This window comes from Salvelinus sp. IW2-2015, linkage group LG18, assembly GCF_002910315.2.
Source record: "Salvelinus sp. IW2-2015 linkage group LG18, ASM291031v2, whole genome shotgun sequence".
Classification (NCBI taxonomy): Eukaryota; Metazoa; Chordata; class Actinopteri; order Salmoniformes; family Salmonidae; genus Salvelinus; species Salvelinus sp. IW2-2015.
In genome coordinates, this window is record NC_036858.1 from 24843678 (window position 1) to 24869616 (window position 25939).

Genomic DNA, 25939 nt, shown 5'->3' on the forward strand with positions numbered 1-25939 from the left:
ACAAGATGGTTCTGCCTAGGTGCTATAATTTATTTGATTTAATTATTCTGAGGAACCCAACGGTGTGGCATTTAATATCATAAAGCCAGTGGAGGAGAGAGAACGGCCGTGGACTGTTGTCTCTGAGAAGGTCATAGCTGGCTCTATGGGAGAGTTATGGGACTATTTTCCAGTCTATTAAGCCACTCCACTTAGCACAATTAGCATCACGCTCAAAGGTTAAAGACAGAGCCTAGCAAACCAAAATTAGTTCTGTAAAAGTTCCCAGAACATTCGCTAGGTTGAGGCAAATGTTCTCATAACAGTAGTGTTTGTATAAAACATTCACCTGACGTTGTAAAAACTTTCCCATTACACAATTTAGTCTGTTATTTAAAAGGTTCGCAGAATGTTTCATTAGGTTGTGGGAACAGTCTGGTGGGAACATTGTGGTGACATCACAAAATATATTTTAGCCAAAACACCAAAACTGTCCAGTTGTGTGGATAATTATACAATGTTTCTTTTAGGGTGAAAAAAACATTCACCTGATGTTACAAGAACGCTTACAGAATATTATTTTTATGGTTTTTAATAGTTCCTAACATATTTATTTTGGATGTGGAAACATTGTGGGGGCATGACAAGAGATATGTTGCCAAAACACAAACATTGCCCAGTTGTGCTGATGATTACAATGCTGTTATTACATTGAAAAAACATTTGCCTGATGTTGCAAGAACTTTCCCAGAAAACATTTTTTATGTTCTTTCAAATTTCCTAAAACATTTATTTCGGTTTTGGGAACATTGTGGGCATATGCCAAGATATTTGTTCCTATTACACTAAAACTGTCCAATCAATCAATCAATCAAGTTTATTTTATATAGCCCTTCGTACATCAGCTAATATCTCGAAGTGCTGTACAGAAACCCAGCCTAAAACCCCAAACAGCAAGCAATGCAGGTGTAGAAGCACGGTGGCTAGGAAAAACTCCCTAGAAAGGAAAAAATCTGTCCAGTTGTGATGACATTCTTACAATGTTCGTATCAGGGTGCACAAAACATTCCCTCAATGTTTATAGAATGTTCCCAGAATGATACAAATCTAGTTGTCCCCAGTCCATGTGTTCATGTGTTATCTTACTGTTGAGGAAGTTAGTTGTACAACAATCTATGCACACACACGAATGGCAATTATTTGGAATCACATGACAATTTATCTGAAATGTTATTGTACAAACATAGTTTTACCATATTTTGTTGACCGACCCCAGGAGCATTGGAGTGTTATCCCTGGAATCAATCCACTGAGCCACTGGGACTAACACAAATATAAAGCTGTTTATACCTTTACTCTGACTTCCAGGTTGTGGTCTTTGTCTTTGCAAAAGTGAAGATGACTAAATGTAGAAAAATAAGTATTGTCTATTATTTCCTACTCTACTAATCTTCTTCATATACTGTAAAGTTGGATGTTTTGGATTTTATTTCTCCTACAAACTTGATTTCAGAAATCATGTCAAATTATTGCCTGTCAGTTTGTGGTGAGGTTTACATAGATGTGCATATGTACTAAGACATATAGCCATAGTTTGGATTATGATTTAAGGATTTCAGTACAAAGGGAAATCCACTAGAAACATTAGGATCCTGGTGGCGAAGCCGACTAAGTAGCCTGCAGATCGAAGGTTCAAATCTGTCTTTAAAAAGGATATAGCTATGTTTGGACAAAACTCTAATAACATATAATGATGTAAGAAGACTGAAATGCCATGTTTAAAAGTTTGGAAACTTCATTTAATAATGATACATTACACATCAATATTAGCAGAACATTGCCGCAATGTTATACAGTAGGTGTCTCGTATGTCATCTCCATTAATGTTAGCGGGATGTTCCAGTAATGTCAGAACTAATTTAATGGAATCCAGACATGATTTCTGAAGAATGTTGAGGGAACATTATTGGAACAATCATGTCATGACGTCACACTATAACTTCATGAGAGCATTGTGGGGATATTCCCTGCTTCTTGTTATGGGTGTTTTTAATCTCCATCAACATTAGCAGAATGTTCCAGTAATGTTTTCTCAGAACCATTTCTATTGCGTTCACATTTTGTTGCAGCAGTATGTTGTAAAATTATTACTGGTACATTGTGTTATTACATTACAGTACCTGGAAACCTAATGAGAACGTTTGGGGAATGTTCTGTGGTTACAAATGTTGTGCACAACATTTTAGTGAACATTAGGAGAATATCAAGGATTTTTCATTTAAAACATTTTCTGAAGAAAAAAACATTTTGTTATGAAAAACATTCTATTGAATGTTTTTGGGATGTTACTGTATCATCATCATGTTAGATAAAATCCTAACTAGAACTTAATGGGAATGTTAGGTAATGTTCTGGGAATGTTCCCAGTTTGCTGGGAGCCCTCATCTATTGGCGGCCATGGAGCATAGTGATGGAGGGAGAGATGGGGAGAGGGGAAAAGACGGAGAGAGAGCTGTGTTTGGGATTTTCCCTCTTAACATGCATCTCTCCCCCTCTCTGTCTAGAGAATGCTGGGTTAGAAATCTGGGTCTGAAGCATACCATACTGCTTATAAACAGGCCACTCAACAGGAAATGTTGTCAGTGCATGTTTAGTGGGAAAAAAATCCAAGCTCAGCTTTTTGGTTCTCTGCATACTTCCACATGTAAACAACAGTCTGAGATCGTACGACCACAGTTTTTTCTAAATGTAATTCTGTTTTGTTTATTGGTTCCACTTTCTATGTAATTGGCTGAAATAAACAATGTCGTATCGACATTGAACTTCCTGTTTTGACGCTCAGTGTGTGTGTGTTTGTGTGTCCAAAGCAACTCCAAATAAAGGATCCAGGACACCACAATAACAGCAAACAGAGTTATTCGGAAAGTATTCAGACCCCTTCACTCTTTCCACATTTTGTTACATTACAGCCTTATTCTAAAATGGATTACATCGTTTTTTCCCCCCCTCCTCAATCTACACACAATACCCCATAATGACAAAGCAAACAGTACTTTTCGAGTTTTTTGCAAATGTATTAAACATAAAAAATGGAACTATCACATTTACATAGGTATTCAGACCCTTTACTCAGTACTTTGTCGAAGCACTTTAGCAGCGATTACAGCCTTGAGTCTTCTTGGGTATGATGCTACAAGCTTGGCACACCTGTATTTGGGGAGTTTCTCCCCATTCTTTTCTGCAGATCCTCTCAAGCTCTGTCAGGTTGGATGGGGAGCTTTGTTGCACAGCTATTTCCTCTGGTCTCTCCAGAGACATTCAATCGGGTTCAAGTCCAGGCTCTAGCTGGGCCACTCAAGGACAATCAAAGATTAGTCCCGAAGCCACTCCTGCATTGTCTTTGCTGTCTGCTTAGGGTTGTTTTTCTGTTGGAAGGTGAACCTTCTCCCCAGTATGAKATCCTGAGTGCTCTGGAGCAGGTTTTCATCAAGRATCTCTCTGTACTGTGCTCCGTTCATCTTTCCCTCGATCCTCAACAGTCTCTTCTGACCAGTTTCCCAGTCCATACCACTGAAAAACATCCCCACAGCATGATGCTGTCACCACCATGCATCACTGTAGGGATGGTGCCAGGTTTCCTCCAGACATGACACTTGGCATTCAGGCCAAATATTTCCATCTTGGTCTTATCAGACCAGACCATGTTTCTCATGGTCAGAGTCTTTTAGGTGCCTTTTGGCAAACTCCAAGCGGGCTGTCATGTGCATTTTACTGAGGACTGGATTCCGTCTGGCCACTCCACCATAAAGGCCTGATCGGTGGAGTGCTGCAGAGATGGTTGTCCTTCTGGAAGGTTCTCTCATCTCCCACAGAGGAACTCTGGAGCTCTGTCAGAGTGACCATCGGGTTCTTGGTCACCTCCCTGACCAAGGCCGTTCTCCCCCAATTGCTCTCTGGACGGGAAGCCAGCTCTAGGAAGAATCTTGGTGGTTCCAAACTTCTTCCATTTAAGAATGATGGAGGCCACAGTGTTCTTGGGGACCTTTAAAGCTGCATGCATTTTTTGGTACACTTCCCCAGATCTGTGCCTCGAGACAATCCTGTCTCGGAGCTCTATGGACAATTCCTTTGACCTCATGGCTTSGTTTTTGCTCTGACATGCATGAATTTACCACAGGTGGACCCAATCAAGTTGTAGAAACATCTCAAGGATGATCAATGGTAACAGGACGAACCTGAGCTCAATTTTGAGTGTCATAGCAAAGGGTCTGAATGCTTTTGTAAATACATAAATAATACATTTGCATAAATTTCTAAAAACCTGTTTTCGCTTTGTCCTTATGGGGTATTGTGTGCAGATTCATGAGACTTTTGTTATTTAATCCATTTTAGAATAAGTGAAGGGGTCGGTATACTTTCCGAATGCATTGTAAACAGATACATTCCCAATTAAATAATCGGGCTTCATCAACAAAATACCTAAATGTTAATACTATAAAGTACATTGAAATGTACGATCTGTATATAGGTTGAAACCACATGATTCATTGATCTGTTCCTTCCATGTCATGTGTTAATCTTGTAATAAGGTCCAGTGTAAATAGTTTGTAAACACTCAAAAAGAAAATCCTGATCCTCCCTCTCTCCATTTTTCCCCTGTGCCTGGAGACTGAGAGAGAGAACATCTCTCTACGATTGGAGTGTGGTGGTCGGTCTGGAGGTGAGGCAGGGGCTGGTGAAAGAGTGCACATGTGCAGTGCAATAAGAGGTTCCTGAAGTGCAGGCTGGGTTTTGGTGTATTGTTGGTTGTATGGAACTCACGCACCCACCCACCCATGCACGCACATGCACACACACCACACCCACACGCAAGCACACACAAACAGACACACTCAACTGCTCCTTCCCCATCACTCACAGGTCCAGGTGAAGACTCTACCCCAGCCATCTCCAACCAGCAGAGTAGCATGGGTCCTGTAAACACAGAGGCATACATTGAATGGTTTATCATAGCTGTGCGTGCATCAAGGCCATGCACAGACCTTTTGGAGGGCATATGCTCAAACTAAAAAAGKGGCACCCCCCCAAAAACAATCCCGCAAACGGGTTCACAGAGTCGTTGAGCAATTATTACAAGAATAGGGGACAGCAGCACAATCTGAGGAGTTAAGTATTTTCCAAAACTATTTTGAGCTGGAATAAATGCTGCATTTATTTACAATGACCAACACAATTCCAATCAAAAAATAAGATTATAAGAAATGCTGTAGGCTACCATTACTATATTCAATCCAACTCCATTTGTTGCCACTATCCTTTATCCCAGTGGTTTTCAAACCTTTTGACCTGTGACCCCCAAAAAGGAGTGGTACAAAACGCACGCACATGAACATACAGTGGCTTGCGAAAGTATTCACCCCCCTTGGCATTTTTCCAATTTTATTGCCTTACAACCTGGAATTAGAATTGATTTTTGGGGGGTTTGTATCATTGGATTTACACAACATGCCTACCACTTTGAAGATGCAAAATATTTTTTATTGTGAAACAAACAAGAAATAAGACAAAAAAAACAGAACTTGAGCGTGCATAACTACTCACCCCCCCAAAGTCAATACTTTGTAGAGCTACCTTTTGCACCAATTACAGCTGCAAGTCTCTTGGGGTATGTCTCTATAAACTTGGCACATCTAGTCACTGGGAGTTTTGCCCATTCTTCAAGGGAAAACTGCTCCATCTCCTTCAAGTTGGACAGGTTCTGCTGGTGTACAGCAATTCTCAATTGGATTGAGGTCTGGGCTTTGACTAGGTCATTCCAAGACATTTAAATGTTTCCCCTTAATGGTGCCCCTTGCTTAACGGTGTTGCAGACTCTGGGGCCTTTCAGAACAGGTATATATACTGAGATCATATGACACTCAGATTGCACACAGGTGGACTTTATTTAACTCATTATGTGACTTCCAAAGGTAATTGGTTGCACCAGATCTTATTTAGGGGTTTCATAGCAAAGGSGGTGAATACATATGAATGCACCACTTTTCYGTTTWAWTWTTWTTTWTTTTTTATTCTTTTAAACAAGTTATTATTTTCATTTCACTTCACCAATTTGGACTATTTTGTGTATGTCCATTACATGAAATCCAAATAAAAATCTATTTAAATTACAGGTTGTAATGCAACAAAATAGGAAAAACGCCAAGGGGATGAATACTTTTGCAAGGCACTGTATGCACACCAAACTTACTCGCACAATCGCTGCACAAATATAACCTGTCATTACATCCAGAAACGGTGATGAATTTTCAAAACGCAAGATAGGCTACAAAAATAAACTGTGTTTTACACCTGTATTTGGAGCTGAAAATCGTTAATGTTRGCAGCCAATATCAACTGGGGATATATCATGTCACTTCTCTGGTCCAGAGCAAGAATTTGGACTACTTGTAACAGCGGTAGCAGGATCTGATGGAAAGCATGTTCTTTCTGCACCGCGCCATCAGTTTGGAGGGCAGCCTGCCTGACGAGTGTTCGTTGCCAGCCGGGCAGCCCTGTTCTTCCTCACAAATATAGTAATAAATTCACCAAAATATGTTACATCTTCATCTCATAATATTGAAGGCAGTGCGATGTTACAGCTGCTTATAATTAGACATATAGCCAGCAACCACCCAAACTAGGCCTATCCGAAATAGGAAAATTATCAATCTGGCAAAGATGAGTCAGTAGTATATTGTATTTTATATGGATGATATAAACGTAGGCCTCATCTGTTTTTGCCAGGCAGTTATTTGGTCACTAAACTGGATATGCGCGCCCGCCTTTGCTCTCCAATGCTGATGATTGGTCAATGCTCAACAATCAAGATGCGTTCTGAACCATGAGAATAGACGACTTGGGTTCAGAACAATTTTTTTTTTTTTTTTTAAGTATAATTTTTCTGGAAATTATGCCACCACCGAAAAGGGAGACTGAAAGGGGTAAGGGGAATGTGCTTTGCACAGGTAGAGCCCTATCTGTACACGTGCCGGACATGTGTGCGTGTGTGCGTGCGTGTGTGCATGCAGTACCTGGACATGGCTATAGCAGTGACTGCAGGGTTGTTTTTGTAGCGCCGTCTGGACACTGCTTCACTCCTGTTTAGCGGCCGACACAACACCAGGTGTCTCTCCCAGCTCTGACTCGGAACCGACATTCCTACACAGCAATTAACAATATTACAACAGTATAAAATCAGTCCTGCACTAATAGACCTACAGTACAAGGGATCTCCTGTTATACTGTATAACAACAACACAAGAGGTCTCTCTCAGACCTGACCTGCTAGACCTATAGTACAGGATACAACAAAAATATAACATAACAACACAGACAAACGGGTCTCCACGCTTTCACCTATCTAATCATGTCAGAGTTATTCGAGGAGGGAAGGATATCTTTTTAAAGTAGTCAATCAGGGTCTTTTTCAACCTCTGACCCTGACAAACTTTAAAGGAACAAAAAACCTTCAGAGGCATCACCAGAGGCTGTATTTACAGTAGTGTATATTACATGGTCAGCAGGCTGTTAGTGGGAAGAATAAACAATAAACAGGTCTAAACAAATAACAACTGGGTATTATTGCTTTCTAAATTACACACGCTCACGCACGCATGCGCGCCCGAACACACACATCAGCAGAATTGCTCATCAGTGTTAACTGTCGGTATCTTTAATAATTGTAAATTCTGGAAGCTAACAGTCAGACTAAGAGATGGGTGGCTCAGAATGATCTGCTCACACTAAACACCATATACAAACAGATATCTATGAAAGATTTCTCTGAAATATATGTTGTTATTTGAGTCTCCCTCATAGATCACTTCTATCACAGTATCACTTCCCTGCGTATTTATTTCGACAGTGAAGTTAAAAGTTTTAATTTGGCTATATACTCCAGCATTTTGGAGATCAAATGTTTCATATGAGGCAACAGTACAGAATGTCACATTGTATTTGAGGGTATATTTAAACATATCTGATTTACCGTTTTAAAATGAAAGCACTTTATGTAAAAGTAACAGAATTATGTAATAACCAAAAATGTATTAAACAAATCAAAATATATGATATATTTGAGATTCTTCAAAGTAGCCACCCTTTGCCTTGATGACACCTTTGCACACTCTTGGTATTCTCTCAACCAGCTTCATGAGGTAGTCACCTGGAATGCATTTCAATTATCAGGTGCGCCTTGTTAAAAATGTATTTGTGGAATTTCTTTCCCTCTTAATGCGTTTGAGCCAATCAGTTGTGTTTTGACAATTTAAGGGTGGGTATACAGAAGATTTGGTAAAAGTGAAAGACTAAGTCCATATTATGGCAAGAACAGCTCAAATAGTGGATATGCATGCCTGCGCATAGTCCAAATTGGTGAAGTGAAATTCAAATAATAACTTGTTTAAAAAATTTCAAAAAAACTAAAAACGGAAAAGTGGTGCATGCATATGTATTCCCCCCTTTACTATGAAGTCCCTAAAAAAGATCTGATGCAACCAATTACCTTCAGAAGTCACATAATTAGTTAAATGAAGTCCACCTGTGTGCAATCTAAGTGTCACATGATCTGTCACATGATCTCAATATATATACACCTATTCTGAAAGGCCCCAAAGTCTGCAACACCACAAACAGGTCAGGGACAAAGTTGTGGAGAAGTATAGATCAAGGTTGGGTTATAAAAAAATATCCGGAACTTTGAACATCCCACGAAGCACCATTAAATCTGTTAAAAAAATGAAAGAATATGGCACCACAACAAACCTGCCAAAAGAGGGCCGCCCACCAAAACTCATGGCCCAGGCAAGGAGGACATTATTCAGAGATGCAATAAAGAGACCAAAGATAACCCTGAAGAAGCTGCAAAGCTCCATAGCGGAGATTAGAGTATCTGTCCATAGGACTACTTAAAGCCGTACGCTCCACAGAGCTGGGCTTTACGGAAGAGTGGCCAGAGAAAAAAGATATTGCTTAAAGAAAAAAATATGCAAACACATTTGGTGTTCGCCAAAGGCATGTGGGAGACTCCCCAAACATATGGAAGAAGGTAATCTGGTCTGATGAAACTAAAAGGAGCTTTTTGGCCATCAAGGAAAACGCTATGTCTGGTGCAAACCCCCGAGACGACCACAGTGAAGCACGGTGGCGCACGGTGGTGGCAGCATCATGCTGTGGGGATGTTTTTCCATCGGCAGGGACTGGGAAACTGGTCAGAATTGAAGAAATGATGGATGGCGCTAAATACAGGGAAAATCTGGAGGGAAACCTGTTTTAGTCTTCCAGAGATTTGAGACTGGGATGGAGGTTCACCTTCCAGCAGGATAATGACCCTAAGCATACTGCTAAAGCAACACTCGAGTGGTTTAAGGGAAACATTTAAATGTATTGGAATGGCCTAGTCAAAGCCCAGACCTCAATCCAATTGAGAATCTGTGGTATTCGCCTATCGAATACACAGTGGGATATGGGTCATTTTGCATGTCCTACGGCTTCCACTAGATGTCAACAGTCTTTAGAACCTTGTCTGATGCTTCTACTGTGAAGGGGTGCCGAATGAGAGGGGATTGAGTAAGGTCTACCATGACCTGAACATGCGCTGACCATGCACGTGTGAGAGTGAGCTCTGTTCCATCGCACTTCTGAAGACAAAGGAATTCTCCGGTTGGAACATTATTGAAGATTTATGTTAAAAACATCCTAAAGATTGATTCAATACATCGTTTGAAATGTTTCTACTGACTGTTACGGAACTTTTTGACATTTCGTCTGCTTTTAGTGAATGCGCTTCGTGACTTTGGATGTGTTTACCAAACGCGCTAACAAAAGTAGCTATTTGGACATAAATGATGGACATTACCGAACAAATCAAACATTTATTGTGGAACTGGGATTCCTGGGASTGCATTCTGATGAAGWTCATCAAAGGTAAGKRAAYATTTATMATGTWWTTTCTGGTTTCTGTTGACTCCAACATGGCGGCTAATTTGACTCTTGTTCTGAGCTCCGTCTCAGATTATTGCATGATTTGCTTTTTCCGTAAAGTTTTTTTGAAATCTGACACAGCGGTTACATTAAGGAGAGGTATATCTATAATTCCATGTGTATAACTTGTATTATCATCTACATTTATGATGAGTATTTCTGTTGAAACGATGTGGCTATGCACTATCACTGGATGTTTTTGGAACTAGTGAATGTAACGCGCTAATGTAAACTCAGATTTGTTTTATATAAATATGAACTTTATCAAACAAAACATGCATGTATTGTGTAACATGAAGTCCTATGAGTGTCATGTGATGAAGATCATCAAAGGTTAGTGATTAATTTTAGCTATATTTCTGCTTTTTGTGACTGCYATCTTTCGCTGGAAAAATGGCTGTGCTTATTGTGGTTTGGTGTGACCTAACATAATTGTTTGTAGTGCTTTCGCTGAAAAGCATATTTGAAATCGGACACTTTGGTGGGATTAACAACAAGATTACCTTTAAAATGGTATAATAAACATGTATGTCTGAGTAATTTTAATTATGAGATTTCTGTTGTTTTGAATTTGGCGCCCTGCACTTTCACTGGCTGTTGTCATATCATTCCGTTACCAGGATTGCAGCCATAAGAAGTTAAGGAAATCATTTCCACAAATTCACTTTTAACACATCACGCCTGTTAATTGAAAGGCATTCCAGGTGACTACCTCATGAAGCTGGTTGAGAGAATGCCAAGTGTGCAAAGCTGTCATCAAGGCAAAGGGAGGCTACTTTGAAGAATTTAAATATAAAATCTATTTAGATTTTTTTCAACTTTTTTTGGTTACTACATGATTCCATATATGTTATTTCATAGGTTTGATGTCCTCACTATTATTCTACAATGTAGCAAAAGGCAAAAATAAAGAAAAACCTGGAATGATGCAAAGAATACACTGCTTCCTCGGGAACAGGCCCTGATCCCTGTGATCTGAGTGAAGAGGCGGAGAAAGAGGGGACGAAGGTCCGGCTGCCTTCTGAGAATTCGCAGGCAGCCGAATAAACCCACACTTCCCTCCATTCTGCTAGCCAACTTGCAATCTTTGGACAATAAAATCGACGAGTTATGTGGAAGATTAAACTACCAACAGGACATTAAAAACTGTAACACCTTATGCTTCAAGGGGTCATGGCTGAACAACGACAACATCAACATACAGCTAGCTGGCTGGCTAAACAATGTACCGGCAGGATAGAACAGCGGCGTCTGGTAAGACAAGGGGCGGCGATCTATGTATTTTGTAAACAACAGCTGGTGCACGATATCTAAGGAAGTCTCGAGCTATTGCTCGCCTGAGGTAGAGTTTCTCATGATAAGCTGTAGACCACACTACCTCCCGAGAGAGTTTTCATCTGTATTCTTTGTAGCTGTTTACATACCACCACAGTCAGAGGCTGGCACTTAGACAGCACTGAATGAGCTGTATTCCGCCATAAGCAAACAAGAAAACGCACACCCAGAGTAGGAAGCACCAGTGACTAGATCAATAAAAAAGTGGTCAGATGAAGCAGATGCTAAGCTACAGGACGGTTTTGCTAGCACAGACTGGAATATGTTCCGCGATTCCTCCAATGGCATTGAGGAGTACACCACATCAGTCATTGGCTTCATCAATAAGTGCATCAATGACGTCATCCCCACAGTGACCGCACGTACATACCCCAACCAGAAGCCATGGATTATAGGCAGCATCCGCACTGAGCTAAAGGCTAGAGCTWCCGCTTTCAAGGAGCGGGACTCTAACCCGAAAGCTTATAAGAAATCCAACAATCCCCTCCAACGAACCATCAAACAGGCAAAGCTTCAATACAGGACTGAGATCGAATGGTACTACACTGGCTCTGACACTCGTCGGATGTGGCAGGGCTTGCAAACCATTACAGACTACAAAGGGAAGCACAGCTGAGAGCTTCCATCAGACACAAGCCTACCAGACAAGCTAAACTACTCTGATGCTCGCATCGAGGTAAATAACACTGAAACATACAGTACATGAGAGCACCAGCTGTTCCGGAAGACTGTGTGATCACGCTTTCCACAGCCGAGTAAGACCTCTAAACAGGTCAACATTCACAAGGCCGCAGGGCCAGACGGATTACCAGGACGTGTACTGCGAGCATGCACTGACCAACTGGCAAGTGTCTTCACTGACATTTTCAACCTCTCCCTTTCCGAGTCTGTAATACCAACATGTTTTAAGCAGACCACCATAGTCCTTGTGCCCAAAAACACTAAGGTAACCTGCCTAAACGACTACCGACCCGTAGCACTCACATCTGTAGCCATGAAGTGCCTTGAAAGGCTGGTCATGGCTCACATTAACACCATCATCCCAGAAACCCTAGACCCACTCCAATTTGCCTACCCCCCCCAACAGATCCACAGATTATGCAATCACCATTACACTCCACACTGCCCTTTCCCACCTGGACGAACAAGCACCTATGTGAGAATGCCATTCATTGACTACAGCGTTCAACACCATAGTGTTCTCAAAGCTCATCAATAAGCTAAGGACCCTGGGACTAAACACCTCCCTCTGCAACTGGATTCTGGACTTCTTGACGGGCCGCCCCCGGGTGGTAAGGGTAGGTAACAACACATCCACCACGCTRATCCTTAACACAGGAGCCCCCCAGGGGTGCATGCTCAGTCCCCTCCTGTACTCCCTGTTACCTCATGACTGCACTGCCAGGCACGACTCCAACCCATCATTAAATTTGCCGATGAAACAACAGTGGCAGGCCTGATCACCGACAACGATGAGACAGCCTATAGGGAGGAGGTCAGAGACCTGGCCGTGTGGTGCCAGGATAACAACCTCTCCCTCAACTTGATCAAGACAAAGTAGATGATTGTGGACTACAGGAAAAAGAGGACTGAGCACGCCCCCATTCTCATCGACGGGGCTGCAGTGGAGCAGGTTGAGAGCTTCAAGTTCCTTGGTGTCCACATCAACAACAAASTAACATGGTACAAGCACACCAAGTCAGTCGTGAAGAGGGCACGACAACACCTATTCCCCCTCAGGAGACTGAAAAGATTTGGCATGGGTCCTCAGATCCTCAAAAGATTCTACAGCTGCACCATTGAGAGCATCCTGACTGGTTGCATCACTGCCTGGTATGGCAACTGCTCTTTCTCCAACCGCAAGGCACTTCAGAGGGTGGTTAGGCCGGCCCAGTAATTGTGGCCAAGCTTCCTGCCATCCAGGACCTCTATACCAGACGGTGTCAAAGACTCTAGCCACCCTAGTCATAGACTGTTCTCTCTGCTATTGCACGGCAAGCGGTCCCGGAGCGCCAAGTCTAGGTCCAAGAGGCTTCTAAACAGCTTCTACCTCCAAGCCACAAGACTCCTGAACATCTAGTCAAATTGCTATCCAGACTATTTGCAGTCCACATTGTTGTAATTGCTTCAATATGGAAATCCATTGTTAAACATAGGCTATAGCGTTCATACTGATATAGGGGCTAGGCCGACTGTACATTGCAGTCTGAACATAGGACGAGGCAAACATAGTCAATAAGCAAGATTAAATTCACTAGGCTATCGATAAGGCCTAAAAAGACATGTATAATTCAAATAAAATTCTGATAAAAATGAAACAACAACTTCTTTGAAATAGGTATGTCTAAAAACAGTTACAGGCACCATAATTGCTCCCTGTGGGCATATAATACAGACAAGGCAATTTAGACTATGGAGKGTTTAATGCACGTCCAAACGTTACACAGGAGCTGGATAAAGATCCAATATAAAGAGAAAATGGGAATGTCCACTCATCGCAAATGTAATGTTTTATAAACATCACGGAACCATCTTACAGATCTTATTTGCACTTCTCCAGAAATACCAGACATTGCATTCAAGCCATGTACGTTCTCACCATAAACCCATGGATGGTGAATCTTTCTAATAAGTTTGGTTTTTAATTAAATTAAACAAAAAACAATCCATCTGTTTTTTTAAACAACAATATTTCTAAATAGGAAGGGGTTCAAGAAGCATGATATTATAAATAACTTCCCTTGTTCCATGGCACTGTGTGCACACGTAGGCCTAAATGCCTTTATGCATAAAATTCAAACGTCTTTACAAAATACTAGGCTCCTGTCAATTGCATCGTTGCTGATGTGCAAGGCAGATTCTCAAAAAAAATGGCATCATAGGAGGACTGAATAGTTTGGAATGGTAATCGGACGAGGGGCGCTCTTTGAAAATGTAGCCTACGTGAACAAGCGAAATACAGGTATGTGAATTGTAAATAATGAAAAAGCATGAGGGCAAAAACCTCTCAGTAGACCATTTAAACAGCACCCTCAGTAGACCATTTTAAACCTCTTTATTCTTAGTCTACTTTTGGTTTATGGCAAGGATAAAATAGACGCACCTATGCAATGCTGCTAAACCAGCCTTGATTAGCCTATGCTTTGTTTTTACTCAAATTAAACAAAATGGGGGAAACCAAGAGATTCACGAGATTCACTGGCACAAAGGGCACATCTCTCCTTCCATGAGCACTGTGCATCATGGCTGGATAGGCTGCACTTCCGCTCTCAAAATCCATGCCATTATAAACTGCGATACCGTTAAGACCTGCTTTTTGTGTGTCTTAAAACTTCCCATTAGCGCTACATGAAATTGTCACTTTTGCACTTGTTTTAAAGGACACACTTCAAATAGTGCCACCCCTCCCACCTCAGCGCAAGCGAGCTGTGTTAGACAGGTATATTGCCAAACATAGCGTTAGGGCTGAAAAATGGCAGTGCGCCAGTTTCTACATGACGAAATGCAAACTAACGTGTGTTTGACACTAGTACCACCCAAAAATAGAGCCCTTTAAGTGAGTTGTCCAAATTCTTATGACACCTTCAAATGGGGGTACTAGATACATAAAGTGCTTTAATTTAAAAACGCTAAAACAAATATGTATAAAAATAACCTCAAATAAAATGTGACATTCTGTTCTGTCGCCTCATATGAAACATTTGATCTCAAATCCAAAATTCTGAAGTATAGAGCCAAATTAAAAGTTTTAGCTTCACTGTCCAAATGAATATGTGGGGGAGTATAAAAGCACTTATTTGATTATGAACCAGAAGTGTTAAAAAAAAAAATCTTATTCTTCTCATTTGAGGAATATTTATGTCTTGTTGTTATTAGCATGAAATTAGCATTAGCATTACCGTCTATGGTCATTGCTGGCTGATCCTGTCCTGGGGACGTGGGCTGCTGTGGAGGATCAGGTGATGTTCTAGTGTACTCCGTCCTCCAGATCTGTTACACACAAACAATTCAACATAACTGAACGCATTAAGCACAGACACACATGCACATAGGCACGTACATACACACACACAAACCTCCCACAACACCCTGATGCACATGCACACACACAAATAATCAGGCTGTGTCCGAATACTCGTACTTGTGTTCTAAGTAGTAGGCTGATTAGCTGTGCGATAATATAAGGTTTTATATTATATGAAATCTCAAAATTCGATATGATTTAAATGCCAGGATGTCAAACACATCTCTGCCTTTCATTTAGTAGATTACGCTGCACACTAGTGAGAAAATAAAGTATTTTCAAACCCACGTGTGTTTGACAAAAGCTGATAATTAACTGATAATCATATAAGGGGACGCATTGTACAAAATGAACGAATGGTAGGAAACAATGCAATTTTGCATTATATGACGCATTCTCATTATGGGTTAGCCTAGGATGTTGATATTTGATGCTTACTGCATACATTTCTACTAAACACTAAGTTCTAAATAGTATTTAGTATGATTGGTACACATTAGGTAGTTTTAGTAAGTAGTAGGCAAGACACACATACACAGCTGTCGAATAAGAACTAGCAAACACACACGCTCACTCTCTTACCCTCACTATCCCGTCAGCACAGCCAGTTACTATAACGTTTCGTGGATCCCACTCGTGTCTCTGAGTGAAGCAGACAGACAGGATGTCCCCATCTGAGCTGCAGGAAGTGACATCAGAGCCACAGGATGTGTCGAGCCAGGTGAGTAACTGACCCTTCATACTCCACAGGTACAGGACCGGCCCTGCACACGATGCTATCTCACCCTGAAGGAGAGAGGAGAGGGTTAACATACACACATACACAGGTAAAAGGCGTTGGCCACGCAACAAATCCCCAAGTGCAGAACAGACTATGGGAGGCACACCGTACTACATAGAGCCATGACTACATGGGACTCTATTACACATCAAGTAACTGTTGCAAGCAGTAAAATTAGATATAAAAAACAGATTAAAAAAACACCTTATGGAACAGCGGGACTGTGAAGCAACACAAACATTGGCACAGACACATGCGCACACACACACACACACGGTTTTGGCAGCAGCTAACGGGAATCCATAATAAATACAAATACAAACAATTGAGGGAATGAACGGAAACGTGTCTCTATCAGTGACCACACACATGGTAGGCCTATGAGCACCGAGCATAGTAGAGGATGTGTGTGCAGCCAGAAAAGGGAATCCTCCCTTCCTCATTCTGAGTTCCAGGAATGCTCGTGCAATAGACTAGCTAAACGACGATGGTCCCTATGTACTTGTGTTGTACTTTTTTTTTTACATGTTTATCAGTCAGCAGGCAGGGTCCAACAGGATCCCACTAAAGAGAGAAATAGAAAGTGGAAAGAAAAGCGATAGACGGATACAAAAGGAGGTATAGAAAGAGGTCAACTCTCAGATGTTGTTGATAGTTAGCACATGGATTCTGGCCTTGTGGGGGGAGAAAAAKAGGAAAAAAGAGAGAGAGAGAGGGAGAGATAATGATGTGAAAGAGGTAAAAGAGAGTGTAGACTCACCGTGAGGTCATTGATAGCAAGTGCTGTGATGCTAGCCTTGTGTCCAGGTAGCTGAGTGATGTAGTTGAGTTCCTCAAGGTCCCACAGTATACAGGTGAGGTCACGAGAACCGCTGACTATCACTCCATGAACCTCAGACACCGCCAGACACGTTACTGCATCGGTATGACCATACAGCGCCTGGGAGACCAATATGAGATTCACTTTATCAAACACACACACATTTTACTGTGTATTGGGCTAGATACATACTCACACCACATCACTCTCACACCACATCACACACACCTGTCTGAGTTTCATGTGAGTGAGTTTGTCCTTGCTGATGGAAACATCCCAAACACACACCACTGAGCTGGTCCCAGCAGTGACTATGGTAGTTTGGTTGGGACACGCTGCACACAGCATCTCCCCCCAGTCACACACACTCTCGCATACAGCAAAGGTCTAGGAAAGGGAAATAGAAATACACACACAAATGTTAGCCATTGTCTATGTTGGAAATGGTTTGGCCAACGTTAAAGCTTCATGTCATGTTGCTACCTCATGATGGATGGATGGCAATCTAATTGAACCTTTGTTAGTGTGAGTAAGTGAATAAAAGGCCTCCATAGTGTACATACTTTCTCAGTGGTGTAGTGTCCGAAGGAGCAGGAGTTATCAGGGAAGCCCCAGGAGAAGTAGACATTCCACAGAGGAGGGATCAGTAGTCTGTTCTTCTCTACGACCAAAACCTCTTTGTCCACACAAACCACCTGGCCTACTGGACCACGAAGGAGCTCTGAAGGGGAGGAAGAGGAGAGAGGGAAAGGGTGAGGAGAAGAAGAGATCGAGATATGAATAGAAGGAGGTAAAAGAAGTCCAGATCCTCTTTATCCACACAAACCACCTGGCTTAATGCACCACAAAGGAGTTCTGGGGGGGAGGAAGAGACGAGAGGGAAAGGGTGAGGAGAGGAAAAGATGGAGAGAATAGAGGGACATAGGAGAAGTTTGTTGTTCTCTGGGATAAGAACCTCTCTGTCCACAAAAACTATCTGGCCTACTGATTAAAAGGGGGGTATGATGTTCTGTGTGTACGAGTTACAATGTGTCTCTTGTGCTGTTTGACCAGCACCTTTTCACACCTGGTTCATACCCTTATCTCATAGTTAGGAAATCACCAGAGGCAACCTGAGTGGATACACCTGTAGCCACTAATCGCCACTGCAAGTTAGCTACCAATCYAACAGAACCAGCGACGAAGCAAGCACAGATGAGAAGTAGACTCTGGGAAACTAATAATAACGTTAGCCAGCCAGCTAACGTTAGCTAGTTAAACAACAATGAACAAAGTGCCAACAATGCCTAACATTAGGCTCTAACTAGAAAAGCAAACAGAGRCTTCCGGTACGACGCAGAGCTGATCAGTCACATCCTTTTTAGCTCCGCTACAAATTTGAAATAAATCCTGAAATAAGTTTACCCTTAACCCTCCTGCTGTGTTCCGGTCGAATTGGACCGATTTACAAGTTTTCTCTCTGAAAAATGTAGTTAATTTAATCTGATTGTCATAAGGTTCCATGACTTTGTTCACACAGGGCATCTGAACACACAAAATACATTTTGATGATTTTCAGAAAATGTTGGGTGTTTAATGTAACTTTTGTACACCTGTGACCGGTCATTAGAAATTAATGGGTGAGACTACAATTCGTTTTTTTTTTTATTGTTCAGGTACATGCCCATTCATCAGATGGACACTCTTCCTCTCCTAGACCCCCACATGCATGTGTTTTTGAGCACACACACACACCTCACTCCTGTACACACACCTGCACCTGTACACAGCCCATCTGTAAATAGCCCACCCAACTMCCTCATCCCCATATTGTTATTTWTTTTTTTGCTYCTTTGCACCCCAGTATCTCTACTTGCACATTCATCTTCTGCACATCTATCACTTCAGTGTTTAATTGCTAAATTGTAATTATTTCGCCACTATGGCCTATTTATGGCCTTACCTCCMTAATCTTACTACATTTGCACACACTGTATATTGATTTTTATATTGTGTTATTGACTGTACGTTTGTTTATCCCATGTGTAACTCTGTGTTCTTTGTGTCGCACTGCTTTACTTTATCTTGTCCAGGTCGCAGTTGTAAATGAGAACTTGTTCTCAACTGGCTTACCTGGTTAAATAAAGKTGAAATACATTTATTTTTTTAAATCCCCTTTTTGGCTTCCATGGCAACCTCCACGGGAACCTTTCCCCAATAGAATCTTTGCCCCATGGGAACCACWCCTGTTGGCATTCTCACAAACAATCGCAACATTGTTTCAATAATATATATAACTTTTCTTGCAGCTCTGGTATATAAAGCTTTTTTGAGGCCTTGCTCACAATGACCAAACGATATACTGTATGTGAGGCTCTTGATCATATCTTTGATCATGACACTGGTAAGGAGGAGAAAGACCTTGTTAAACTTTGACACAAAGTAGTCTGTGATAAATAGCACAATAGGTTTCATCTGAGTATTTGTTATAGTCAAAATAATCCATACATTATGCTATTTTTACTCAAAAACGAGTTGTATGAGCTCAGGTCAATGAGGCTTACAGGCCATGAATAGCAAATAGAAATTCAAAACGTGTAATGTTCACAAGAACTTAAGTTGATAAAAAGATCTAACAAAACATTAGGCGATAATATATTTATTATTGTGGATTTATAATCACCTATAACGGGGCGGTCATTTTGGACCGGGAACACAGTGTTCCCTTTATAATCACCTATAACGGGGCGGTCATTTTGGACCGGGAACACAGTGTTCCCGGTCCAAAATGACCGCCCCATTATAGGTGATTATAAATTAACATGAAAGGAACACAACAGGAGGTTTAAGCTTAATGTACCAGGAAAGGCAGTAATAGATTATTAGCTTCCAAAACCCACAATGCCAACAAGGAAAAGTCACACCTAAAAGCCAGACTTAACGAGTGAAAGTTTAGTGGGTCTGAGGACGAAGACGCCGTGCTAGCTTCATGTGCTAGTGGTGGAAGCAGGACTGAGGCGATGAACACGTGCAGTTAGCTCCGAAATCCTCAAAGCCATCAAAGATATTAATGTATAATTCTATATMAAATTTGAAAATGTACTGTCTGCAGTGGACAACGTTAACATTGAAGTCAAAGAATGTGCTGGGCAAATCTCTCAGGCTAAGGTACGCATCTCTGGAACCGAAGAGAACGTTATAGCCCACACGTGCAGTAAGCTCCGAAATCCTCAAGGCCATCATCTTGTGGAAAAGGTTGAATCGCTTACCTGTAAACTAGTTGATTTGGAGGGCCGCAGCAGGAGATCGAACTTGAGACTAGTACATCTCCCTGAAGGCGCTGAGGGGAGCGATGCTTGCTCATTCCTAGAGCGGTGGCTTCCCGAGGCTCTGGAGATGGAGCCACTCCGCTCTACTTTTATCATTGAGAGAGCTCATCGGAATTCTGGCCCACGATACGACCCCAAGGGCTCTGATAATGAAGTTCTTAAACTATAAAGATACGATGCGCGTGGTGAATGCAGCCAGGGCGAAAGGGAGAGTACTCTACAAGAATCGGCAAGTTATGTTCTTCCCAGATCTCTCCATGGAAGTCATTCCACAAGCAGCTGAAATGCTTCGACAGTGTCAAGCAGTGGCTAATGGGCTAAGGCTATCCGGTATGGAATCATCTTTCCAGCGCGCCTAGGGGTCTCCCACGGCGATCGTTCCTACATTTTTGAAACACCAGCCGAGGCGGAGAAGTTTYTTGAGAAGCTAGGCAGGTTGGTGGAAGCGGAGCAACGCTGAAGAAGTGGTAATAGCAATGTAAAGTTAAACTTTTACCTATTTTTCGGAWWTTTTTCAAACTGTTGCTTTCGGTTTTGTCTAAACAGGTATTTAAAGTTTGAGCCAGTCAACCGAATCATCTGCGCAAAAACGGAACTCTTGGAAGGAAGATATTTGTGAGGACATAGTCTTGGACGAATGGAGTAGTATATATGTACTCAGGCTCAGACACAGACTGTGAATACTCGGCTAAAACTATTGCAATACAATTGGTTGAATCGAACATATGTAAGTCCTGCTAAGTTAAATAAGTTAAATAGTACAGTTCCAGATATATGCTACAAGTGCAATCACTCTAAAGCAACTCTGTATCATTGTCTGTGGGACTGTGAGAAAATTCAAGATTTTTGGAAGGAGGTATCACATATTATATCCCAAATAGTATCAGTAAAATTGCCTCTCCAGCCCAAAGTGTTTATCCTGGGGTTGTACCGAATCAATCCTCATCTAAAGAACCAAGTACAAACATTTATAGATATGTGCTTGTTGCAAGCAAAACGCTTGATAGCTCTTGCCTGGAAAAATGTGAACAGGCCTATTATTGCCCAATGGCTAATGTCGTCTTGCCTAACAATGGAAAATATAACATTTACGGTTAAGGGTAAACGAAACACTTTTGAAAAGGTTTGGGGACAATTTTKGGATTTTGTTGAGCAGAGTGATTGGGTGGGTAAAATATTGGCTAATGAAGGGAACTCTGGGTAGTGTACTATGCTTTGTGTGGATATGGGGTGGTGGTGAGATATTCGATTGGCTTGTGGCGCTGTGCTTCAACTGAAATTTGTCCCAAATATGTTCTATCCTATTGGATCAGACCACTTTAAAATGTACTTTTGGTGGTTTTATGCTTCTGTAACACGTTTGATTTGTCTTAGATGTTTCACTATTWAATTTTTATTTATATTGTTGTTGCTGTTAACTTTTGATGTGGTTTTTGCTGTTATTTTTTWAATGTAATATTTCTGCTTATATGGGTCTTGTTAAAGAAGAAAAATCTACAAACATATTGTTAAAAAAAAGAAATAAAACCAAACAGGTAAACAACGTTTAAGTTCACACACGTCATGTAACGTTAGCCAAAGAGCCAGCTAACGAGCCAAACAACAATGAATAATGTGCCAACAATGCCACAGTGCTGGGAGCTAACCAACCAGGCCCATTGTTATCTAGCTAACGTTAATTTGTCCTATTTAGCTAGCTTGCTTTTGCTAGCTAATTTGTCCTGGGACATAAACATTGAGTTGTTATWTTACCTGAAATGCACAAGGACCTCTACTCCGACAATTAATACACACATAAAACGGCCAACCGAATCGTTTCTAGTCATCTCTCCTCCTTCCAGGCTTTTTCATCTTTGAACTTATATGGTGATCGCATCTAAACTTTCATAGTATTACCACGACAACCGGCAACAAAGTTCGTCTTTCAATCACCCACGTGGGTATAACCAATGAAGAGATGGCACGTGGGTACCTGCTTCTATAAACCAATGAGGAGATGGGGGAGGCAGGACTTGCAGCGCGATCTGCGTCAGAAATAGAAAGGAGTTCTATTTTAGCCCTTGGCATCGCAGAMGCTCGTTGGCGCGTGCGAGCAGTGTGGGTGCAATAGTTGAATAACATGAATTTCAAAATTTATTTTGAGACGCTCGCGCACGYGACGTGGCCGGTCTGGTCAGCATGTAACTAGAAAAACAAACATCTCTGGGAAACAGATAATAACGTCAGCTAGGGAGCCACCCAGCTAACGTTAGTTAGCTAGCTAACACTACACTTTAGCTTGAAATGAAACCACTTTCTGTCAAAATTAGAAATGTGTAATACCTGAAAATGTAGCTAGCTAGCGTTAGACTATCTTACCTGTATATATCAACATGCATCATGGACGCATCTCCGTTTCAGGATTGCAATACCACAGGTAACCTTAGTTTGAAGATGTAATCCGGAGACAAGTGTTTTCTCCATCTCTTTAGCTATCATGTTAATCAGGCCCAGAAGCCAGGATATGTATATAATTGGTAGCATTGGATAGAAAAAACTTTGAAGTTTCTATAAATGTTAAAATAATGTCTGAGACTATAACACAATTGATATGGCAGGCAAAAGTCCAAAGAAAAACCAACTGGATTTTGTTTGTTTGAGCTCCCAGGCTCTTATAATGGAAAGCTATGTGTTYTATGTAATTCCAGCTMCCAGATAGCGGGACGCCTATCCCAAATACGTTTTTAACCAACAAGTCTCATAATTTACGGATGTCATATACGTTTGTTAATAAAGCACATGAAAGTTCACATGTTCGAAAAGGCATCTCTGCCAAAAAAACGCATTTTGATAAATTAAAATGTGTTTATGTTCAAACGGCTCTCCTGTGAAGTCATGACTTGCGACATACGCCTAGTTTCCTGAATCGAGTCACATATATAATTTCGATATCTCATTATGGGGATTCACTCTATCCGATTCTCTAACTAAGGTACCAATCACAGCGTCTGTTGGAGACAGACAGGTCGAATAGCAAATTAGTTGAGCCCCTCTCCTCTTCATAAGACGCGACTCTGGTCATTCTCGCCTCTCTTCCTTGCAAAGAGTTCTCGAATGCTCCTGAAGCTCTCCTCAGAATGATTCCTGTCTCCTACTGAACTGTTCTCTGGCAAACCGCGAGGTTGACACTACCGAATGTGGTCGGTACTGACCAAAAGGAATGTTTTGCTTCGAGTAKAATTAATTTTCAGTCTCTGGTGGTGCCGAGAGTCACAGGCTAGCTATCGAGACTTGGTTAGCCCTCACCGAACTAACTTGCCTAGCTAGCTGGAAAGCTAACTAACAACACCAGCATTTCTACCTGCAACACKATACTATTGCTTCCTCCCTTTTCTCATCTAATTTTCACCTACATTTACTTGTTTGTGTTATTTATACCAACTTGTTGCCTAACGGCTCTACGTAATGGGAGTATATCTACACGAAAGAGAACTTCCCCTACAAGGTTCCCTTCGGCTAGCACTGTACTAGCTACAGCACACCTTGGCCACAAGGTAACTGCTAGCTAGCTAACACATTACTAGCCTCGTGGCTTAGCGTTCAGACGGTGCTAACCCTAGCAAGGCTTGTAACTAGCTAGCTCACACCTAATAGGTGTCTTCATATCTGCAAGCCCTGCCCTGTACAATGGTTACTGCTGCCCCATCCCAGGGTGAACGTAGCAAGGCACTTGAAACCCCACATTCTTGAGCTTGCGGTTCTATGATTGCTGGGAAGGATTTTCCCCTTCTATGCATCGATTGCCTGGGACGGGAACATGATCAGGCAGCACTCGACGTCCCGAGTCCTGCAAGCATTGTAAAGTAATGACTAGAGCGGGTTTGAGAAGGAGGCTCAAATGCTACACTTTCTCTAACCCCTTCATCGCTTCTAAGCCTCCGGCTGAGGTGGAGTCTCAGTCTCACACAGCCAAGCCCAGTTGGGGCGAGGTTATGGATAGCCTTGATTCCACCCCCTCACTGTCTGATGACTTGGTGCCAAGGGATGGCGAGCTAGGGGATGACAAGGACAATGATGGGATTAATCTTGTGGGTATCCTCAACTTTGAAACTGAGATGGTGGGTGAAAACACCTCTCTTTCACCACCTCTAATCCCTGCCCCCAGGACAGAGGAGTTGCAAATCTCCCCTCCTGGAATTTAGTCTCTTTGATGTTTTCAAGTGAGCCACAGCCGGCATCGAGTGGCCGGCTGCCTTGTGGTACCAGAATTGCTTAAGGAATCTGTACAATGGGAAGAGACTTCCATTCGCTTCGGCCCCTGTCATGCAACTGCTTCCCAAGATACCAGCTTGTCTCAGGGAGGCCAAGAGCTCATGGTACAAGGCCCTCTCCAGCAAGATCCAGGTAAGGGTCYGGTGGAGCCATCTCTGCCTGACCACCTCATCCCAACACGGATGAGATCCATATGATTACAGACCTTAACCGCCGTGCCTCTCGTAGCGCCATCCAAGGCTTTGGTCGAACCATGAGCCTGGTGGTAGTGGGAGAGAGGGCACTTCGGTTAAGCCTGTATAGCCCCTGGATGCCCCTGTGACACCCAAGGAGTTGTCCGGGCACTCTGTCGTTGCCATGCGGCAGAAGTGTGACATGCGTAAGAAAGAAGGTGAAGTGGGTGTGTTGGAAGATGGGATGGCTGTGTGTTTTGAGTAAGGAAAATGGTTGCAAATGCCAGAACCCATGTGTGTCTGCGAGCAGGAGTTGTGACAGAGCGAGAGTCTTCACTTTTGTGCTGATATGGAACATACATTTTCAAATTAAAATACAACTGTACAGTTTGTTTATTTTTGTCCTATCATATCCTAGACACCCACCTGGGTGACCCAACCACTAAGGAGAAGTCCTTATCTGTTTTATAGGGCTATGCAGCCATGACAGAAAGGTTAATGCAGAGACCCACTAAAGCAACACCGCCCCCTCAAGAGTCTGAGCCTGCCTGGCAGGGTAGGTCCAAAAACCAAAGCCCTCTGATGGCTGAGCATAATATTCAAGGATTTTCTCAAAGCTGCTAATGAGAACCTTGATGACCTTGTACCTAGCCGGTGGGAATTCCAGTGGAGTACCCCCACCCAGGTAGTGGCAGTGCTGGCAACACTGCCTGCAGAAACCCATGGGGAGGGAGTCACACTCGGACAATAAGAGATTGGGCATATTATTGGAGAGTGGAGAGTGATGGAGTGATGCATCAGATGACCTGCCCTCCACAATCACCCAACCTCAACCCAATTGCTTTGGTGGAGGAGTGAAGGAAAAGCAGCCAACAGGTGCTCAGCATATGTGGGAACTCCTTCAAGACTGTTGGAAAAGTGTTCCAGGTAAAGCTACTTTGAAGAATCTCATATAAAATATATTTTGATTTGTTTAACACTTTTTTGGTTACTACATGATTCCATATGTGTTATTTCATAGTTTTGATGTCTTCACTATTATTCTACAATGTAGAAAAACCCTTGAATGAGAAGGCGTGTCCAAACTTTTGACTGGTACTGTATATTGCTGCAAAGAGACCGAATTATTACATCACTTGTTTTGGTACTGCCCATATGTAGCTTGTTTTTGGTCGCAGGTTCGGGAATGGCTGAAAAACAGTTACTTGAAGCTGACTGCAAATAGGATTGCTGGGTGATTTACAATCT

The 25939-nt window shown here is 42.0% G+C and overlaps 1 protein-coding gene across 1 annotated transcript in view; it reads right to left on the reverse strand.

Moving 5' to 3' along the window:
- Positions 1 to 1751: 1751 nt before the first annotated feature.
- wdfy4 (WDFY family member 4) overlaps positions 1752 to 25939 on the reverse strand; it is a 172783-nt gene continuing 148595 nt past the window's right edge. The window contains 7 exon segments of the mRNA XM_070448191.1: positions 1752 to 4953; positions 7050 to 7176; positions 15234 to 15324; positions 15941 to 16144; positions 16900 to 17079; positions 17188 to 17346; positions 17523 to 17680. Of these exon segments, the coding sequence (XP_070304292.1) occupies positions 4890 to 4953; positions 7050 to 7176; positions 15234 to 15324; positions 15941 to 16144; positions 16900 to 17079; positions 17188 to 17346; positions 17523 to 17680 (983 nt within the window). The 3' untranslated portion in view covers positions 1752 to 4889.